Raw genomic sequence first — 21456 nt, forward strand, 5'->3', positions numbered from 1 at the left:
GGGTGAAGAGTCGAGGGCCTACATAATGCGAAAGCACCCTTTTGATGTTTCGTGAATGTAAAGCGGGAACATTGGTGGGATGGGTCGCCAAAATTGGGGTAAACACTCTGAGGGGGTGGAGGTTACAGATGCCTACGGCGGCGAGATAAGAGCATTTATTCTTCATGTATTAAGGGTTTGTGATAATCGTACAAGTTTACAAACATGTAAGATTTAAAAAGACATCAGGACAACCCTTGAAAACTCACAGCCCATGCGCAGAATTGATAATTGAAAAGCAAAAAGTCGAGTTTGGATTATAAGGCCAATTTACTTCATTGTTCAATCCATCAGATAATCTATTAGGAACATTTTCGGCTTTACTCTTTCCCAAATTCTCAGGGGAGATGGGGGTAGGCCTATACATCCCCCTCTCTGAGATGGGGGGAGTGGGCTATTCGATCATCCAATAGAGCTATTCCCACTTTATCGTTGTGAGAAAAAAGGTGGAAGTTTGAGGTATTTTCGAACTTCCCGACAGCCAAAATGTATTCAGTATTAGTACTGAAATAGAAAGGACAAAAGTAAAAAAGCTTTAAATATGCGATCTTGGTGTAAGGTTGAGGGTTGTTAATAAACGTAAAATGTGCTCCTGTATCACGAACAGCGTCCCTTAGTGTCAAGAAGTGTCCAGCAATCCTCCATCCATTTTAAAAAAATTCCACTCCCAGGCAGTTATTGGCTTTAAGTCACCCACAGCCAGTCCTCGGTACAGATTTACACCAATGCCTCATGTACAACTTCCATAGAGTATCTGTGCTCATTTTAAAACTCCATTGAGGAAAAATGTTATATCTTGCCTCCACTTTTTTCATCAGTTATGATCTCTTGCCAAAATGTTGAAATATTAATGACATGAATCTGGGACTGAAAAATAGTTCTTTTTTTTTACTTCGAAAATTTACAAAACTTTCCATATACGTTGTACACAACAAAGTGGACATGGTGGAGCGAGAATGCTGCAGTCTTTCTCGAATGAAATGGGTCAACCAGCCACGCCGGTGTTCAGACAAAATAGCGCTGATGGAGTCTCCATAATAGTGCACTTGACGTGGACATTCTGAATGAGAACTTACCTGAACACTGAACAGCGAAATACAGATGCGCAAGACTTTGCTTCTACATCCAACGTGGCTGTTTTCTGTCAATCTTTTCCCACATTTCTAGTGCTATCATCTCCTTAGCCACGTCAACACAGCCCTTACCATATCTACGGTTTTCAACAGAGATTTCTTCGTGGGAAAACTAACCCCTTTCCAAATATTCACGGTGTCATTGTTCTGCATTTGTATCAGAATGCGCGCTGGTTTTTTTTTAATAAAAGACACGACGCAAACCTGAACAATGTCGTCAGACGATAGAGCAATGCGTAACGGTGATTGGCTACCAAGTTTGTTCCCGGTAAACATGTTGCTCCCATTTGAGCTTTGTGATTGGATGGATTCACCTGCGGTGGCCAATTTGCATGTTCAACACCTGTTTGTGGAAGAATGGCGTCACGTAAGACAAGCATCGTTGACTCCTTCGGAACGATGGACGGTATTTCCTTGGGTTTCGTACACATATGAAATAAGATATGGGACGGAGAGAACCACCCCATCTTTGTGTTGGTCATTGATTCCATATACAGCAAGGTATGAGACAGAGAGAACCCCCCTGCTTTGTGTTGGTCATTGTCTCGCAGGAATCTGGGGAATTCCTTTCAGACATCTTGGGGGGGATGTGTTAAGTAACAATGGTCTGGAATGTGTATAGGGATTGGACATGTTGGGGGGGGTACCCCTCGGTCTCATTTCTTGCTGGGTATAATTGATTCACTGGAATCTGAGGAACTCATTTCAGACGTCTTGGGGGATGTGTTAGATAACAATAGTCTGGAGTGCGTATAGCGATTTTTAAAACATTTTTAAAGTGATTGGTTTAACAGTAACGTGGGAAACTGGCAGCAAGGTATGCAGAATGTAAACTTACACTGACGAATTGTTTGTGTCTTTGTTTGTTTCTTTTTTTAAAAAAACATAAAACTACAAACGTAATCCACTTAAATCGTTGAAAATGGGATAACGTTCTCTAAAATGAGCAACACTATTAAAAGCAATTAAAATGGAACTCGGGTGAAGTGGGTGCTACAAAGTGAAAATAAAAATAATAGTAATATTATTGGATAGTTATATAGCGCACATATCCATTACAACTATTGATAGGACTGAAAGGGATGAGGATTTTTTTTAATACCAACAAGAAGTAAGGCCTAGGTTCAAGTTTGGGAGTTTGGAGAGGGGCTAATTTGCCGAATCATAGGTCACTGTCTCTTCAAAGTGAAGATGGGTTTTATAATCTTGGAAATTGCATGCGTACGCATCTAAACAACTCGGTTACCCCACCAACTGGTTTCGTTCGGAAAATACAAGAACTTGGAATATCATATGGGAATTATTGGTAGGCACGTTTCTAACGTTTAATCCATTCCAAGAGTTTACCCGTATTGTTATTGCTGTAGTCATCTATAGAACAAAGTACAAGATGTAAAACGCGATGCATGGTTTTGCATCTTTTTATGATGCAAAACCATGCAACGTTGGGGGCGCTCTTCCGCTCTTGAGTAGAATTCACGCAGGCCTACTACTCGGCATCAGACAGCTGGATGTCAATTTTTATTTAAAAAAATACTAGTCTTGTTTGAAACAGACCATTTCCCTTATGTATAGGTGCAGACTGTTCTGTGTATTGATAAATTGGGTCTTGGCCTTTCTAAAAGTTACTCCTATCAATATTTATCTTTTAAAAGAATCTCCCGCCCAAATCAAAATGACAAGGGCAGTCGAAAACAAAGCATGCCTAGTCCTACGGTCGGCGTATGACCGCTCTAAAATAGGGCAAACCTCCCGGCGCTTACTGCAGTCCTGGTCCCCCCCCAATGACCTTTGACAAGCGTCACTTGAGCATGCGCTGTTGGATTACAGAACTGGCTCTATGTCATATATTTTGGACAACACTGGTAACCAGGAACAAACGAGAGATCTCAGTTGAATTATATATGCTTCAGATATCACTTTTTATTACAAATATTACAGCATACAGCAAAGTGTTGATTTGTTCGTCTTGACAAACGCTTCATTAATAGACACAGCGTTCAGCATAGTGAACAAAAGCAGTGTTTCCTTTGAGCAACTTCCACGCTCCATCCCTAATCTTTTCATTGCAATTAAAATAATCGTAAAACATTAAAAAAAATCATTGCATAACTGGGCTGTTTCCAAGATAAGCATTTGAAACGTAATATTTCTATATCCAAGCTATCACTCTCACTATCTGACGATGAATGAAACTACAACAATTTACCTCTTCCAACTTGAAAAAAAAAATACTGATTTGATTTTAGGAAAGACAGGAAAATTTTTTAAAAGTCCACTCTGCTCGGTTCAATTGATTGGCCATTGGCCTGGTCATGTACTGCTTAGGAGCTGCCCGATTGGATGCACAAGTTCTGATGCAAGCCTTCAATACCTCAAGCTGATTGACGCACCTGTCTTAGGAAACTAGGTAAGACAAAGTGTCACAAAGCGTTTCACAGTTTAGCATAAATCTGAAAGTCTGAAGATAGATTACGTGTGAGCTGTGTACCCAGAAATTCAATTACTTTGGCTTTATAATGTATTATTTTTTTTACACAGACAACACCGTTGTAAGCATACTGTGGGCAGATACAGTAAAATGGATTATAAGATCTTTACATCAAACAGGGCAAGCTTTATTTGAGGATCAATAACTGCTATATCACTAATTCCGTAATAATTTACGATTTCACAGAATCAGAACAAACCTAAAAAGTGACGGATCAAATAAATACAAATGTAAGATTTTGAAAGATCTTCCTCATCACAAGATTGCTATTCCATTTTGGAAAATATAGTTATCAGGAAGTACACTACACATTTCCATATTTAGCAATGCTGTAATTAACAAATTTGTGGAAGCAAATTTAAAATCAGATCTTTTTCTTGCATGGACTTTCGCATTTTACAGCTTAAGAGAAGAAAATGACATAATGAAGCATTTGTGTCACAGTATAAGTCAGTGATGGGCTACCCTAGGCGTTTGGAGGCGGAATCCTCTAATTAAAAAAAAATCAACGTTATCTTCTCGAGAGAGTGTCTCGAAACTTGGAACGCCAGGAATGTCCAGTAAATGTAACTTCAGCAATGTCAAGCTGTGCCACCGACTGTCACACCAACAACATAAGACAGCAGCACAATTTGCCAATGATACAGTGATGGAAATGTGTCGACGGTCATCTGGTGTCTATGCAACTCAGAGTTGATACTGCGGAATAAGCCTATGTGCCGATGACGTCACTTTGTTTACCTGTGCCTTTTCCCATGGTGGATCAATTTCGTTGTCCCACCCTGGTTCCCACAGGAGGCGCACAGGTGTGACGTCATCAGTCCACGGCCCAATCAGGTCTGTTGATGACATGGCAGGATTCTGTCTCTTGTGTCTGTGGGCTGAGTTGATGTTACAGCATATTCTACAGTCACAAGCTTACTGTTGCTTGTGTATCCGGGAAAGTTTGCCGTGACACAAGCATATTCATTGGGAGAAGTTTCACTCACAAGATAACCAGTAAAGCCGTGTCTGAAATGGACTGAAAGAGCTATGGCCGAGTCGAACGTCAGCATATGGCCGTGTTCCTACCAGTGAAGACCTAGACCTAGCTTAGTCCCAAGATTCGGATGCTACCAGGTTACCTGCTTGTTCCCACTTGGAGCGTACTGTGTGCCAAATGGAGCATTCCGAGGGGCACAAGTTTCAAGATACTCTCTAAAAATATGGGTAAATGTACCCATCCTAGGTTTGGTTTGCAGACTGGTTTAAAATTTGTTATCATACAAGGCAGGCATTACCCATTGTTACAATACATATACAAATACAACACATGACATATACATATATAATCATTTTTTTTTTTTGAAATGTTTTCGCCTCGCATGTTCCTACACTTGGTTTTATGAGGTGTATCAATATATGAAAGGGCCTTCTTAGAGACAAGAGAAGTTGATGCTAAGATTTTGGGGTTGTCCAACTTTTAAGGGTGGAGCTTCTTCTGAAGCAATGGGTCTAACAGAGAACCATCTAGATTTCTCAGACTTTACTTTGAACCTTCAGCAACTTGTGCCATCCCACAATCTTTGTTAGGACTCTACAAGCCATGCTCAGAAAGGATCATCTGGTACTGACTGCACATAGGGTGGGGATGATTACACATAGCCCTGTGGTCACTCTGGTCCAATCTGGCAGCCGCTTTATGACTAGAGGGCAGCAGCTGTGCTGTGATTGGTCAGACCAGCGGCCCACTGCCCTGGAGGTAATCCTCTCCCTGGATGCCAACAATATAGAGATGCAAGAGGTAGACTGCTGGAGTATCCCTTCTTCCCTCAGAAATTTGGCTAATAACCTTCCTGAACCCTCCAAAACCCATTCCTAGGAACTCAGTGTCGCGTTCTCTGTACTGCAACTTTTGCAAACCTATAAAATCCTCTCCTGGTGGAGTATGAAGGATTTGGGAGGGTCCAGCGTCATACAGCACCAAATGCATATGAGCAAATTATCAAAAACTGGAGGGGTGACCACTGTCCACAAGATGCCTGGTTCCAAATTTCAATTCTATTGCCCACAAGCTCTGGTCGCTGTATTTTTCATGGAATGTAACACAGCGTTTTGCCAACCCCTGACCGAGAGCTATTGTAGCTTTTAGAGCTTTTCAATGGCAGCATCTCCTTAGACCAGCCTCTGCCTAGGATGTTAAGGGAACTACAAAGGAGGGTCATACCTTCACGCTCCCTTTCTGAAAACTAGCCTTGACCAAAATTCATTCTAGAAATCTCTGTATTTCACTTGCAATCCTGGCCTTCATTGACAAACCTCAATCACAGAGTGCAAGCTTTTTAACATAAACTATAAAAAACAATAACACTTAGGAACGCACTGCTCCTGTACAAGTCAGAAGATGCTACCACTTGGGAGAAAAAAAATCTGAAAATCAAATTGTTTGAGAATAGCTTTTTGACTGGGCATCTCGAAGATGGCACCCTTCCAGGAAAACAATATCCTCTACTCATGCAAACACAAGGACTGACAGAGGCTTATGCAGGCAGGACCACTGGTTACATTCACTCCCTTCCCCAAGATTTCAAGAGAAAGCTCTTGAAAAAATGGGACAGGCAGTGAAAGTAAAAGTGGAACATGGTGGTACTACACAATGTCTGAAGGCTGAATTGGAAATACTGTGCATGTACGTGTTTCAAACATCTGAACAGACTCTGACCTCGAAAAAGGACATGTAAAGAGAAATAACATATATTTATATCATACTATACACTTTCTTCGGGGAGCTATCGTTGAATCAGGGAACGGATTTCCTCCATTTGTTTTTGGACATCGCCGAGGATTGAACCCAGCTGACCGTTGGAGCCTGTCGTTGATTTCATTTTCAGGTTTTGAACGTGCGTGTCCAGTGTGCTCAAGTGTTCCCGGACTGAGAAGCGCGTCCGGACAGGCAACGATTCCAGGTACTTTATGCATGTACTGTAAAACACTTCCAGGTCAGCGCAAAGGTCGCTGCAACGACCAAAGTCCCAGTTGTCCTGTATCGACTCCGCTTTGGAGCTGAGGGAGTCGCAGAGCTGGAGGATGGAGGCCTTGGATATCGGTCCACCTCGGGTAGAGTTCTCTGTCTGTCCAGGTAGGGGCTTGCTTGGGATGGAGGTCCGTTTCTGGGGCTTAGGGGGTGTCGGGGCTGGCGGCTGGGACTTGGGACTTGTAAGGTCAGGCTTGGGACTGAGGATGGGCTTGGGTCCGATAATCTGAGGTTTGGGGGACAGCGGGGTCGGTCTGGAAGAAGAGGCCTGAGAGGATTTGCTAGGGGAGCCGTGGGGACTTGGACTCGACTCAGACGTTGGTGAGGTCACCCCATCAGCAGGGGGTGCAGGGGGAGGCACGGTGGGCCGTGCGAGCTTGCCCTTGTCCCTGGTCCTGGTCCCGTAGTTGGGTAAGGTCCCCCTGGGGCTCTCCAGTTCGGGGCTCTGTGGCGGGCTGGTTTGGGGCGGCACAGTGATCTTCTTGGAGGATGGCAATGATTTCGTCTTGGCCAGCTGTTCCTTAGTATTGTCGGTCTCCTGGTTGATATCTCTTTGCTTGATGTCCAATTTGGGGGGCGGCCTGAGAGCCCGGCGCCTCATGGTTTGCTCCTCTGTCACCTCTGGCAGTGTGTCGGTCCTTCTCGGTTTGCGCTCGCTAGTCGGGCTTGACGAGGAGGACCGCGGAATGGGGAAGGGCCCATCCTGCTCTCCTGTCACAGCCCCATCCGAGCTCTTCTTCCTCTCACGGTCCTTCCTCCCTTTCTTCCTGCCGTTGACAGGCGGCCGGAGTGCCTGGCGCACGTTCTGTCCTGAGCCGCCGCTGTTATCCCCACCGCTCTCCGAGCTGGTCTGGGCATGGGAATGAGAAGAGGAGTTGTGGAGGCAAGAGTTAAACTCCTGATGCAGGGTGTCCGGGAGCCGGGCTGTCCCATTCTCCTGCCGGTGGACAGGTGAGCCTCGGCGGGGTTTCTCAGGAACCTCCTGGTGGTTGGTGTGATGCTGCTGCTGCCCTCGGAGGGTTGTGTCCTCCTCACTGACTTGCCTATCTGGGGGTTGGTGATGGGTGTGGTGGTGGCTGCCTTGGTCTTGATACTTGGGACGCTCCGTTTTCTTACGGGGTAAGTTAGGAATCTTGAATGGAAGCTTCTTACGATTATGTTCGGGGGAGTTTTGAGGGCTTTGTCTTGATTCTGTAAACAAACAAAAACAAAATTATACTCATTTTAGTATTTTCATGAAAAATCTTTTGCTTTCAGAAACCCTTTAATGTAACTTAAATGCATTTTGGTTCAAAAAATTTCTCTGTTGTTCATGAATGTGGAAAACTGATGAAATTTCAAGATGCTATACTGGCTGGGACTTTGGTCAACCTTGGTGAAAAATTGGTGAAAAGGGGTTTGCTTTACACTCCTATTTTTGTTGTAGAAATAAAATCAAGGCATTTCATTCCCTAACAGAAAAACTATAATGAAATAAAAGTTAGATTACTTAAACAGATAAAGCATCTCAATTATTTGTGTTAAAATACAAATCAATCAAAATAACCATGCAAACAGATATCAATACGGCCCAAAAAAATCACAGATGGGAGACTTTTCAGTTGCTCCATGAAAGGTTGACAAATGGATCCGAAGCCAGAGATGAAGCCAAGCTTTGGAAAAAAAGCCCAAATGAAGCATGCTGTAGCCATGTCCGAATTAATTGGCTGTGGCTACAAATAAGTTAATAACACATGTGCTGATGGAAGTCCTAGCCTAGTGGTTTGGTGGTCACTCCAAGCTGCAGCCACGCTTCAGGCACAGCAAAAGCTTCCTCTTTTTGGATACTTAAAATGCAACAGCGCCCTCTTGAATCAAGAATTGCCCACTTGTACTTATTTTTACAATCACAGCCTCTGAAATGACAGAAAAAAATTAGGGAGGGAGGAAAAGTACAAATGCACTGCTTTGAGACAGTAAGCAGTTATGAGATGAATTCGGAAAAGCTTCCTCTGTTTTGGCATGGTACTTTTCTTAGCATGAACAGGGAGAAGGCAGGCTTTGAAATCACAGTCATGGCTAGAACAAGCTTAAGCGATTTCACAGTGGCTGATTGCTGTTTTGCAAGCTTTCAAGAATGAATGTATATTTAAACAATTGTCATAAGTTTGAAAAGGAACACAAAAATGCGGAAGAGGGATGCACAGCCACGCAAACGGAAAAAGTAAGGAAAAAAATTTTTTTCCAAATCGTATGCCATGCAAACATTCGCAGCAATTTATTTTAAGACATTTCTGCTCCTCAAAATACTGCTGTTGGCAAGTTTTCAACACATCGATTTAAAAAAAAAATTCCCTAAAAGAAAATATTCTGCTCCGAACGTCACTTAAATTTATTACCAAGTTCTGCTTAAATTCACAATGAAACTGTGCTTGAAATCAAAGAGGCTGAAGTGCCAACAGTCTCTAAACTGATGAGGAAATTAAACAGGAATAGAACAGTCAAATATCAAGGCCAGAACAGTACAAAAAGAAAGTCTAGACAGATCTTAGAAACTTAAACATGGCTCTTTTGGAAACCTTTCTTTGGACACGTAATGAATATGCTAGAAAGAGTGAAACTTGATGCTTGAGATCAGCCAACATTCCAGGCTTGAATGCTACCTGTGAAAACATGAAAGGATGATCTAGTGTTCATTGTTTCTTCCAACAAGGGCCCACTATCACTGGAGAAGTGTTTAAACTTGCAACAATGCTTTCGAACAGGATATTACGCAATCACCGGGCACGGTATGATTTGACCTTCAGAAGGGTCAGGCAAAACCACACCCTAATTACCCCAAGATCCATTTGTGAGCCCCCCACACAGAAAATGAGACACAAGTCACCAGAGACTTTTGAGTTTAGCACCTTTTAAAGAATCTTGCAAAGTGTACAGCAACAGAGCTCCAAGCAGTTTCAGGAGAGGGCGTTTTTCCCATTGGAAGTGTCTTCAGCCAGAACTGAACTTTGCTGGTTCACAATTGACTGGGAAAATGTATGTGTCACGGCTGCATCACTACCATACCAACAAAATGAACATTCCTCACAAACGCGGCTCTTTTCAACCAATGAGGTAGCACTTGGAATAGGAACTCTCAACATTTTCAATCCATGTAAAATGTCCACTGTGAGTGATGCATCGAAACCAAGAGCTGGGGTTGCCCTTTCCAAATACAAACTAAAAAGCCGACAGGGGCTCTGGTGACTTCAGGCTCATTTTCCACGGAGCGGGTCACATGTCATTCCTAATGTATGTCTCAGACGACTGCCCCTACAATCCCACTGTCCATTCAGGATCATTACATCTCAGTCCTAATCAGAGCTTTGGAGGGGCGGCATTCCAGGATCTGGAACACCCTCTTCAAAGTCCACCAAAGTGCATCCTCCTAATGAAACAATCCATTCTGAACGCAACATCTAGTTTGCTGTTTACAGTATCACTGGGTCAATGCACGGACTTCTGGTCTGGTCCCCCATGATCCTGGTACACAATGCTTGGGACAAGTCAAGTTTCTGTCCACTTTCTATGCATGTCACACCCACGGACGTATATAAAAAAAAACCTGGACTCGCAACGCCTTTGTATGAAAAAGAAGCCGACCAGCGGCCGTTTTACCGAGCCGAATACAAATGCGCGGGTTGGCTCGCTTCTATTGATGCCAGGGAGAATAAAGGCGGGCATTGCCGGGCAAGCTTTGTATTCGGCTCGGTAAAATGGCCACTTGTGGATTCAATGATCTCTATAAGCTGATTTAGGGCATTGCAAGTCCAGATTTGTTTATATACATCTGTGGTCACACTGACGGGTTGCCACTCAAATCCAGGACGTGACAATCTGCATAACTAGTAGACACTGAATTAGATGAATTCCGTGTGGGTTACTTTCACAATGTTTTTGTTTTTTTTTAGAATGTTTTTTTTTTTAGGGTGGGGGAGAATAACATTGGGCAAGTTTTCAAGAGGAAATACTGAGTCCCTTTGGGTACAAAAGACCGACTACGGACAGTTGTGAGAGAGATGCATGAAAAAGGTTAGTAGGAATGGCAAGGACAAGTGCTGCTTTTTGCCCGGTAAAAATACTTCTCAAGAACATTTCTTTTTACGGCTGGATGTTCCCAGTCAACGCTTGATAAACATCCTTATCGGGATGTCTCACGTTGAATAGCAGCACTTGAGGTAAAGCCAACACTATTCAGAGCACTTGATGCTTTAGAGAAGCAATTTTTTTCGTCAGTGAATTCCCGAGGTTTACTTATTCCAGAGTGATGATTTTGGCGTACCAACTCCAACATCCTTAACTCCTTCACACCGGGAGACGTCGACAGCCGCAGCTTTGTGTGGGGATTAGTGCATTCCACACATACATTCTATTCATCATGCACCTGCGGTTTCAATGTGGGCCGGCTGCTGGACAGGGCTTTGCATACTGGGCATACTGCAGCCCAGCAGTCGCCGTCAAAAGAATCCCGGCGTTAAGGGGTTAAGACGAGGCAATTTACTGAAAGCCTCCGGTGCCTGCATGAAGTCAACAGAACAACAGACTGACCCAGTAAACCCCACCCACTGCGCAGGTGGGCACTTCATGCTCGCTCGTTTGCAATGCAGCCCAACATGTTCCAGCTCTGCGCATCGTGTACACGTCTGCGTGCATGCATGCCGGACTATTGTGCACGCACGTTGGGAATAAATCACAGCTGTGATTGGACAGAGCACAATGGGGTGAGGCTTGATGGATCGGTCTATTACAGTCCAGTTAACTTTTTTTAATGTCAACAAGGACACAAACCAACCCAAGGAGATGCAATATCAGCAGCAGAACCACACTTCATTGCGCGTTCTTAAACATGAGGTGCGCATGCATTGAGGCAAATCATGACACCCTACGGATGGGAGACGCATGTATAGCACGTGTGCAGCTTGCGAGTGAGCATGGTACCACAGCGGTAAACGCCTCTTAAGTCTGGTTTACTGGATCAGGCCTACAGACACACTGAAAGGGATCATTGTGATCGACAGTACAGCATTCCTGTCCCTCCCTCATCCCCCAAAACAAGCAGCACTCCGTCCTTGCCAGAGGTTAGTGAAAGCAGTGCAAGAGCAAGGCAAACCTACGAGCGGGACCTACTGGTGGTGTCGCTCTGCTGGCTGGCAGGGGCATCCTTTCCCCCTACTCTGGGGTGATGCTCCCCGTCACCCCCACCGCCACCCCCGCTGCCCTTCCGACTGCTCCTGTTCTTTGTCGGCAGAGTTGGGGGCTCCCCGGCTGCTCCTCGCCCCCGCTGCCGGTGCAGCGACCTCTCCACCTCCTCCGAGATGCTGGAGTGCTGGAACATGTTGTTCATCTCCTCCTGGACCTCCACGAAGGTGGGCCGCTCGGCGGGGTTCCACGTCCAACACTTGAGCATGAGCTTGTAGACGTCACCTGGGCAGCCTTCCGGACGTTCCATCCGGTAGCCCCTCTCTAGCTTCTCGTAGACGTGTTGCAGCTCCACGCCGGGATAAGGGGAGCTGCCGTAAGTGGCAATCTCCCACAGTAAAATGCCAAAGGCTGGATTGTTGGAAACAATTGGATACAAGAAAGCTTGTGGTTAACTGCACTGTTAACTGGAAAATCCAGGGGAACTTGGAATTGTGGTGATCGATAAAAAGGAAAATACCAAAAGTAAAACAGCTGGAACTTGATAACGTGCACTATGTTCCATGCGTACTTGCAACCCCGTACCCGCATGTCATGCGTCTTTGCTTGGCCTGTAGGGGGGTCTTGTCATGGACTTGCAAGGACTTGTCATGGACTCGTCACAGACTTACAGGGATCTGTCATGGACTTGTCACAGACTTGGAGGGACACATGAAACACTACCATCAGCTCTTTTGTAAATCGTATCCAGTGTGTGACATGGACTCTCAAATTCGGAGTCATGTGCTTCAACTCACCCCATATGTCTGACTTGTTGGAGAACTTATTGAAGGCCAGGCTCTCCGGGGCTGTCCACTTGATGGGAAATTTGGCCCCAGCCTGGGCTGTGTAAATCTCCCCTGTGACAATCCTGGCCAGACCAAAGTCGGCCACTTTCACTAGGTGGTTGTCACCTAGTAAACAGTTCCTCGCTGCCAGATCCCTTCAAAAAAAGTTAAAGAGATTTGAAAATTTTCACTGTTCAATATCAATCACTTATACTGTGACTGATTTGTGATGGCTTGTGATTGATGTGTTATAATCTGGGACTGACCTGTGATAGTTTGTGACTGCCCTGTAGTGGATTGTGACCAAACTGTGGTGGCTTGGGATTGACATGTAATGGTCTGTGACAGCTTGTAATTGACATGCAGTTGTCTGTGACTAATCTGTTACAGTTTGTGACTGACATGCAGTGGCCTGTGACTGATCTGTAACTCACGTATGCTGGGAAGTGATTGGTGTGTAATGGCTTGCGATTGACCTTCAGAAGAACCGTGACTAATCTGTGACAGTTTGTGACTGCCATACAATGGCCTGTGATGACATGGCTCGCAACTGGGCTCACCTGTGTATGAAGTTCTTGGTCTCCAAGTAGCACATGGCGGAGGCCACTTGAGAGGCCATGTAGAGCAGCGTGACAGCCGGCAGTGTGGAATCATCATTCTCCCTGAGGTACTCCAAGAGATTGCCGTGGGGCATGAACTCTGTGATGATGTAGAAGGGGGGCTCCCTGGTGCACACACCTGCAGGTGATGGGTAGATATGTGGATTCTGAAAGTGCCTGTGGACTGCTAAGTTGCTCTTGAGCCTTGTGTCAGGCGTGTACACATGCTGACAAATGACACAGCTGTGGCTCTGACAGTGGCTCATCCAGGATTTGAAATATTGGGAGGGGACGGGCTTCCTCTTCCTCTCAAACTTCCTCTCCCCCCCCCCAAAAAAAATTAGCATATGACGCTCAGGATCCCCCTCCCCACCCAGGTTACACTAAAATGGACCGGGATGTACAGCTATGTCGGAGCTAGTTTGAAGTAGTACAAGATCCAGACCTGTGGATATTCTAACTTCTTGAGTGAGCCACTAAGCTCTGACTTCATTTACAAGCCACAGCTAAAAACTCTATTTAGTACAAGTGTCTGTGAAAAGTGGTTGTAAGCTTAAGCTGCAAGTGGCTTACCACAGCTGAGAGTGTTAGAGTCAGCCACAGCCCTGACATCCGAGACACAGGCTTACCTAGTAACTGGACCAAGTTTGCATGCTTGATGGTCTTCATGACCGCCGCCTCCCGCAAAAACTCATCCACTCTCATGTTCTCTTCCTAAAATTAAAAAAAAAGCCACAAGACATGAATCAATCGGTATGACTGTCTCTCTTTGGCCAGTGCAGCTAAACGAATGGGAAGGCCAGCGCAATTAACAAAGCTAATGTTTGGAAAATGACAAATCTGCTTTGCAGGACGTATTAACTGTAAATTGAGTGTTGCGAACAAGTTGGAAAAAAAAAACCACTTTTCTGGCCAACAGAAATGCTGCCAAAAATCACCCCAAGCAAAACTATGATGGGCAACCAACAGTTACACGGTTTGTCTCTTTTTTCTGAGCTCAAATGGTACATGTAACTTGATTCACAGCCAAAAGTTGTATGGACAAGTGTATTCAAGATGCAAAGGTCACACAGACAAAATAGAGTCCTCTGTGAAATATGATTAGCTGTATTGTTTTGTGGATTAAATTGTTGGGTAGATTTGGGTTTGTCTGGAGGTTCTTTTTCCCCCAAAAGACTCAAGATTACTTTCTGAAAATTGTACATTTGTACATACCCTGACTGTCTTGACAGCGACAATTTTGTTATGTTTCTTCCAGACAGCTTCGTAGACCTCGCCGTATTGGCCCCCGCCCAGCTTGTTCCTCATGGAGATATCGGTCCGTTGGATCTCCCACTCATCAAACTGCGGTGAGACGCCGTAGATGGTGGGCTTGTTGGTCTTGGCGGCGGGGAAGCGCAGCGTGGTGATCAGGCCATCCGAGTCCTTGCAGTGGTGGTGGACCAGCTCTGCCACACTGCAGAACTGGCTCTCGTTGGTGACGAAGACCTGAACGAGGGGGGATGTATAGGTCCGGCAGTTACGATGTCTGCTTCATCGTCATCAAGGGGAATGTGTCCCCGAGCGGGACATTTTATGACCCACTCTATGACAATGAGTCATTATGTCAGAAGAGCCACTTTTGGGTCAGAGGCATTTGGAAGAATCTTGTATCGCAGAAATCAGTAGAAACCATCAACATTTTTTACCCACACAACAATGTCCACTTCACTGGGACACCAAAATCAGTGAAACATCAAAACAAACAACTAAGCTGGCCCTTTCTAATGCAAACTGAAATAGAATTACTGACAAAATGGCCTCGTGACTCATTTTCCCCGGGGGGGGTGGCACATTTTATATTTGCTTCTCTTCACCCAAGTGTAAACAAGTTTAAGGCCTCATTGCTTGATGACCATGATTTAATGAAATGAAAAATGACAGAACCCTTAGAGTACGGTGAGCAAAGTGTCAAAATGGAGTAATTTTAATTACAGGTTTTGCCCTCTTGTTGGATGGGCATAATGCACAAGAGTGAGGGATCTTTTCTGGAGTAGGATAGCATACAAGATGGTCCTACATTTCTGTCTGCTCATGTTCGTGTTGTTAGTCCTTTCATTAGTCCAATCCTAGGGCCTTTCGCAAGATCAGACACGAGTGAGCACTGACAAAAAATGCTTCCATCAGGGTGCCTTTATATAGTTTGTAACTTGGCTCAAAACTGGACAACTTGTCACAGACTGGTACTGGGCCTGACTACAACACTGTCTCCTCCCCCCCCCACTAGTCGCAGACCCAAACCCCAACGCCCGTACCTTCCCGTCCGGAGCGTGGTTGATCCGGTAGTGGTACACCCGGCCGGCAAAGCGCAGTGAGATGGAGAGCTGACCGGGGCTGCTCTCGCTGTCCCGCACCAGGAAGCTGCCGTCGATGCCACTGCTGAGCAGGTACTCGGCCGCCGTACGGGAGATGGGCCCATGGTACCATGAGTGCTTCTCCAGGCTGTTGCTGGTGGTGATGTAGTTAGAGGGCACCCAGCCCGTCTTGTTATTGGTGATCTTCTTGGCCTCGCACCACTCCCCTGTCTGGTTGTACGAAATGACTCGCACATGCTCCCCTGTGGAATTGACCCCAACAAGAAAAAAGATAACTAAACCTTCAGGAACTTTCCACTAGTGGTGGGATTCCAGTCCAATCTTTTTTGCAATCTGGTTTTGACTGTGCCATCCAGGTTTGATTTGACAAAAGATTTGGCATATGAATGTTCTCGTGTGGTAAATAATATTAGAAACTGGGGGTGGAGACTGAAACATCCGATGATCAAGTTTCATTTGACAAACTGGATTTGGGACTTTCCAGTTTGTCCAACCCCTTTTCTTCCATCCCCAATTTCCCCGATTTTTTTTTTTTTTTGGGTGGTGAAAAACTAACCAGCAAGATCTCCTTCCCTTCCATGCAAGCACCCTGTGGTGCATTCTTTGTACCATGATTTTCGGAAGACGAGCCGCCCGGTGTATAAGCCGCAGTACTCAAAAATCGGCAAATTACAACCTGAAAAACTTCCTGAATCTGCCATTACAGGTAATACTCACATTACTTTAACCCTAACACTCCTCAGTCCTCCAACAGGTGAAGGATTAAGGAGGATTAGGGTTAAAGGAAAAGATTCTACATTTGATGAAAAAATAACCCCAAAACAGCACCGTGACAACAATGCAACCTACTAAACCGGTCACAAAGAAATGAGAAGTATACATAGGAGTTTTAATTACATTTATGTACATGTGCATTTCAAAACAAAATCAAAGTGAACAGTTGGGCAGGGACATGTACTCTGTAAGCAAAGTACACGAAGTTTAGATAGACAACGTAGCATGACACATGGATGGAAGTGCGGTGGTTAAAATGACGTGTACATGGCGTGTAGGAATTGCAAGGGAAAAAGTGTGCCAAACATCCGTTTCGACATCGTGGGAGAGACCTATTTCCGCGGCCGAGCTCACCATCACAACAAGAAGATGACGCAATCTTCCCTCTCACACACCCTCCCTGTACTGAGCAGCGAGCACTCAGGAAACCGGAAGACAGCAATGTTCTTAGTGAAAGAGCCCTCCCCCCACGGGCTGGCACCAAGATCATGTGCCAACTAATAGCCTGTCAGTTCCAGGTTTGGTCTCGGAAAGTGGGCCGCTTGGAGATAGGTCAGCAATTGAGGTTAGCCTCCGTATGTGCGTGTGTGTCCATGCCGAGAGGGTACTGAGCATTTCAAAATGTCACAAGAGGTGGGGAAATCTACATGGCGGCAACAAGAAGCAGCAGTTGGCATGGAGGGATACCAATAATCCAGGATGTGCTCTAATGGCATACGGATAGTGGCTTGCGCAATTAATGACTCACTTTGTCGGTCGATCATGTTATTTCATTGGATCACTTGAATCATTTTTTTTTTAGGACTAAAAACTAACTACATGCAGAAGCACATGTATTGGTTTCGTACTACGGCCAATGGGCAGGAAATACCAGACGTTACATGAGACCAACGGTTTCATTTGATATGCATTTCAGTCTTGTTGGGATCAACATGACAAGTTGCTAAAAAGGAGAAAACTAGACTCCGACATCAAGCTCTCCATTCTTGAGAGCTCCAACGCAAACTTGGATGCCCGCCCACGAATTTTTGGGACTCCTGATTCTCAAACCCATAACACGCAATGTTCCATTTTGTTTGTGCTTGGCACAGTGCCAATGCGTCACACTTCAATGCTGCCTTGTGACAAACGGCAGTACAGGTCCCGTTATGACAATCTCCTCAACCACCTTCTCCCCTCAGAGCAAACCCGAACAATGCCAGAAGGCAGGAGCCATGCACTTTTCCCAACCAATTCGTGGTTATCTGGGCCAAGGGGTCAGCGCTGGTCAAACTCAAAAGAAGAAAAAAAAAAGCCCCCTAGGTCGAGGTGTAAACGAAGGGGTTAGTGAAATCCACGCGTCCTCAATCCCTGCCTGTAGAGGAAATGAAGTGATGAGTTGGCCTGAGTGGAACATCTGAATTGACAGGCCAGTGTCAGGTGCAAGTTTCTCCCTCTTTTCCTCTTCTGAACTGACGGCACCCTGGGACTTCAGGAGGGCTATTTCAAGGACTGACAAAATATACATTTTTAGGCAGGCTGTCAGTAGTTCTCGGTGCCTTCGAGCAATCTGCCAACCGTATCCATTCTAACAAAATTTGAGGGCACAAGGCATCTGATCAAACGCTTTCTGGAGTTCCCCCACCTTTTTTTCCCAAAGATCAACGGAAACTTGCTGAGTTGTATGGCAGTCTATTACAATTGCAGAGACAAAAGCTCGAGTAAAGTGGAAATCACACATCTTGCCACCAGTGACACAGCACAAACACGAATGGAGGACTGCTTTTGTCCTCATTCATTTTGTGCAGTTTGCGACTTCACTGCTGCCACACACCTATCTGTACTTTACTACTTTTTCATTTCTCGCTTGTTCGTGTACCTACGTGTATCTGTCGGCTGGGACAATGGCAAACTTGTGGTTACCGACGAAAGGGCAGAAAGACAGAAATACATGCATTCTTCCGTAATTAAGCTTGTACATTAAAGTTACAGCGCATGGCGTTCCAATCCCAGCAGAATTTTTCTCAATGCCCAAAAAAGCCTGTAACTCAGTGGATTGCATAATGCCCCCATAGCCAGAATATGACACGTGATACCACGGGAAATATGCACATAGTGAATACATGTAGGACGAAAGACAGCACTTTTTCCTGGCGCCCTTTCCAACTACGCTGTACCTACGCACTTATCCTCGTACCAGTCCATACCAGTCTCTGTAAGCTAATTACAGCAGGGATGGAAACGACACCCTCCAAACCGTCCAATGCGTACGTAACTGTAAAACATTCAAATTCCCTTATCAGCTGATCGTCACATGATCCGACAAAATTCAAGTTCACGCCGAAGATCTGCTCCCGGTACTGAAAATAGACACCATCGCAGCAATTAATTAAGCCAACGCTAAAATTAGCGGGGTCTGCTTTCTAAAACTGGTATGGCGGAGTAAAGAGAAACATCCTGTGGATATGAACTGTAATTGGTTTCCACGGCAACCGCGGCCGGTGACGTCAGCTGGCAGGGTTTCATTACGTCTTTCCTGAGGGGGGGACCGGATTGGTGGTGATAGGCCCTTGGAGGGCAGGGTGATGTCCAAAATAAGAAAATCTGAGAAAAGCCAAAGATGCAACATGCTGGAAATGTAAATACAGTCATAGACGTCTGGTTACGTTTACAACGATTACGCATACTTGCGTTTTCCTACAACTTTTGCCGCGCCCGAAAGTTTATTCCGTGCATCAGCTCCATGGTTTTCTCAATGTGATGAATGCCAAACAGTGTGGCTTATTGCACTCTGTGCGTAAGCAGTACAACGTCATTACTATGTACTGCAAACCAACACAGCCACTGTTAATCACTGAGAAAAGTCAATAACTTTTGTAGTGATATTAATTTTTTTTTTCTTTTTTGGCAGCTGTGGCTCTTGCGAAAGAAAAAGTAAGAATTTAAGCAAAATCCAAATTTACTTTGCAAGTTCTCAAAAGTGCACCTACGAGTATTTTCCAAGGTTAACAATAAACAGAACATGCTCCGTGGAAAACGAGAGATGGTAGACTTTTACGTAGCAACAATGATCCCTTGATGGGAACTAACTGTGGGTGCACACAGGTTCATGCACCGTTGGCGCAGGAAAGTGCTGGGAAAGCGGTACCAATATCTGTTGAAATATTATAAGGCTATCAGAGGTGTGCTGTGCACATTAATAAGCCAAGTTGGAAAAACTTTTAACAAGTCAATTTAAACTTTATTCTCTTCCATGGAAGGACTGCTACGGGAGAGGGAGAAGTTACCTTTGCGAACATTAAGTTGATTCTCCCCGCTGCCGCTGAAGTCGTAGAGCACCACAAACAGATCCGGGTCATCCTGGGCGTTCAGCTCCTCGCTTGAGTTCCATCTGGGCAGATCCACGGGTCCGTGGGAAGGGGTGCTGGGAAGCGGTCTGGACTGAATGCTGTCGGGGAAGTTCTCTACAAAGGGATTAAAAAAGAAGCGGGAATTTTGTTCTTTAAAGAAGTGAAATACAACAAATACAAACCATCATGGCATTTCATGCATGCTCCCCGTGCTGATACTTGAGTGCATCTCTCCAAGCAGTGAACGGCGAGTTCGGTTCAGAGTTCCAAGTGGTGCGAGCAGAAAAAGTAGGCTAAAAATCCACACGAGATTAGAAGTTCAGATCTTCCCGTTTGGTTGATACAACAAGTGTGAACTTGATTCTAAATTGTATGAATTTAGTATCTACTGTTTTCTCTGGTGTCATTACAGAGTCTCAGTTGGATTCGTGCCTGGGCTTGGCGAGTATGTTGTATCAGGAAATTCCTGATTTATCTTAAACTGAGTGCCAAGCGCATTGATATGTTACAGTACAGTACATTTGTGGAACACACTGTCAGGTATTTCATTGGAATTCCTGGCAATTCCTGAAACTTTAACCAAAGACGTGTAGCGTGGATGTACTTAAAAACCAGTGATTGGTCAATTCGTTTCCGGTTCCATTTCAGGAAAGTGATTTATTTCAAAAATACACCACTTCAGAGAAAATAACACAATAGATACATGTGTTCCCCCCCCCACATTAGCTGTTTGTTACTTTTCAAATTTACAGTGCAATGCACCTGCACACAAAGGACAAAGGGTGTATTTCAAGGAAAAGCCCGAGGCTGTTGCAATATGTGTGATGGTAAAAACTAATTTCTTGGGACCACAATATGCTGAGACATTTTACCCGCACTTGCTGCTTGCAAGTCACACCTGGAGGCAATCTTCCACAGGAAATTGAGCCACAGTCTCTTCTCAGGGCTAAAAGTAGCACTCTGAGGTGGGGAGAGAGTCAGACTGTAATGTAAGGTTTAACTGATCTGTAGTCTCGGTTCCAGGCTTTTTTGTCATTTGCCTCCATTTCTTCCCTTCCCACCCTTCCCCCTCCCAAAAAACTGCCCCTGTGAATGTTCCAGTTCCACAATGCACTTGATTTGTGTTTCACTGACAAGTACCAACTCCTCCAGATCTGTATTCAGAAGCCAACGTCTTGAGCTCAGACTACAGATGTCCTACATGTAGCAAAGAGGAATGGGGAAGTTATTGCCCTAGCAATATCGTTGCTGCATGTAGATGTAGACTGTTGTTAAGACCATGACAGGCTGCGCTTTGTGCATGTATAGTGTCAATTCAAGGCTGACTGCATGGTAAAGAAACTTGGGCTTACACCTCTTTGAGGAAGTCGGACTATCCCCGTATTCCAGTCCACCACAAGTCCCTGCAAGTCCATCACATGTCCATGACAAGCCATCTAGTCGCATGTCAATTCACAAGTTGTTCAAATTGTATTCCTTTATCACAGGCGTGACTGGATTTGAGACTTTGTAAAAAAACACAAAACAAAAGGATGTGTGAAGGGACTTGTGAAAAGACTTGAGATGGACTTGCTGACAACCAGGGTCGGAGATGGAGATAAGTTGGAGACCTTCTGTGAGCAAAGATGGAGAGTGTCATGACCAAAGGCAGAGGGGACATACCAGGAATACAGTGACATCAACAGCTGAGTGTTTTAGTGGAGCCTACATGGTGCAAAGCCCATGCACACATACAATACA

At 44.9% G+C, this 21456-nt stretch overlaps 2 protein-coding genes across 8 annotated transcripts in view; both read right to left on the reverse strand.

Annotated features, from left to right (window-relative positions):
• prdm12 (PR/SET domain 12) overlaps positions 1 to 1309 on the reverse strand; it is a 44450-nt gene extending 43141 nt beyond the window's left edge. The window contains exon 1 of one of the 2 annotated variants that reach the window (XM_087143505.1): positions 1116 to 1309. The gene's annotated coding sequence lies outside the window, so the exon portion shown is untranslated. The remainder of the gene's footprint in view (positions 1 to 1115) is intronic. The other variant, XM_022250581.2, reaches the window with a different exon arrangement.
• Positions 1310 to 3065: 1756 nt separating this feature from the next.
• LOC110987669 (uncharacterized) overlaps positions 3066 to 21456 on the reverse strand; it is a 63816-nt gene continuing 45425 nt past the window's right edge. For all 6 annotated transcript variants that reach the window (XM_087143170.1, XM_022250600.2, XM_087143171.1 and 3 more), the window contains 8 exons: positions 19654 to 19830; positions 15554 to 15855; positions 14475 to 14747; positions 13889 to 13973; positions 13221 to 13398; positions 12631 to 12815; positions 11822 to 12244; positions 3066 to 7867 (listed from right to left, as the gene is read on the reverse strand). In XM_087143170.1, coding sequence (XP_086999296.1) covers positions 6432 to 7867; positions 11822 to 12244; positions 12631 to 12815; positions 13221 to 13398; positions 13889 to 13973; positions 14475 to 14747; positions 15554 to 15855; positions 19654 to 19830 — 3059 coding nt within the window. In that variant the 3' untranslated portion in view covers positions 3066 to 6431. The remainder of the gene's footprint in view (positions 7868 to 11821; positions 12245 to 12630; positions 12816 to 13220; positions 13399 to 13888; positions 13974 to 14474; positions 14748 to 15553; positions 15856 to 19653; positions 19831 to 21456) is intronic.

Source organism: Acanthaster planci, linkage group LG11 (assembly GCF_054643075.1).
Source record: "Acanthaster planci isolate LZ-2023a linkage group LG11, COTS_SCS, whole genome shotgun sequence".
NCBI classification, from domain to species: domain Eukaryota; kingdom Metazoa; phylum Echinodermata; class Asteroidea; order Valvatida; family Acanthasteridae; genus Acanthaster; species Acanthaster planci.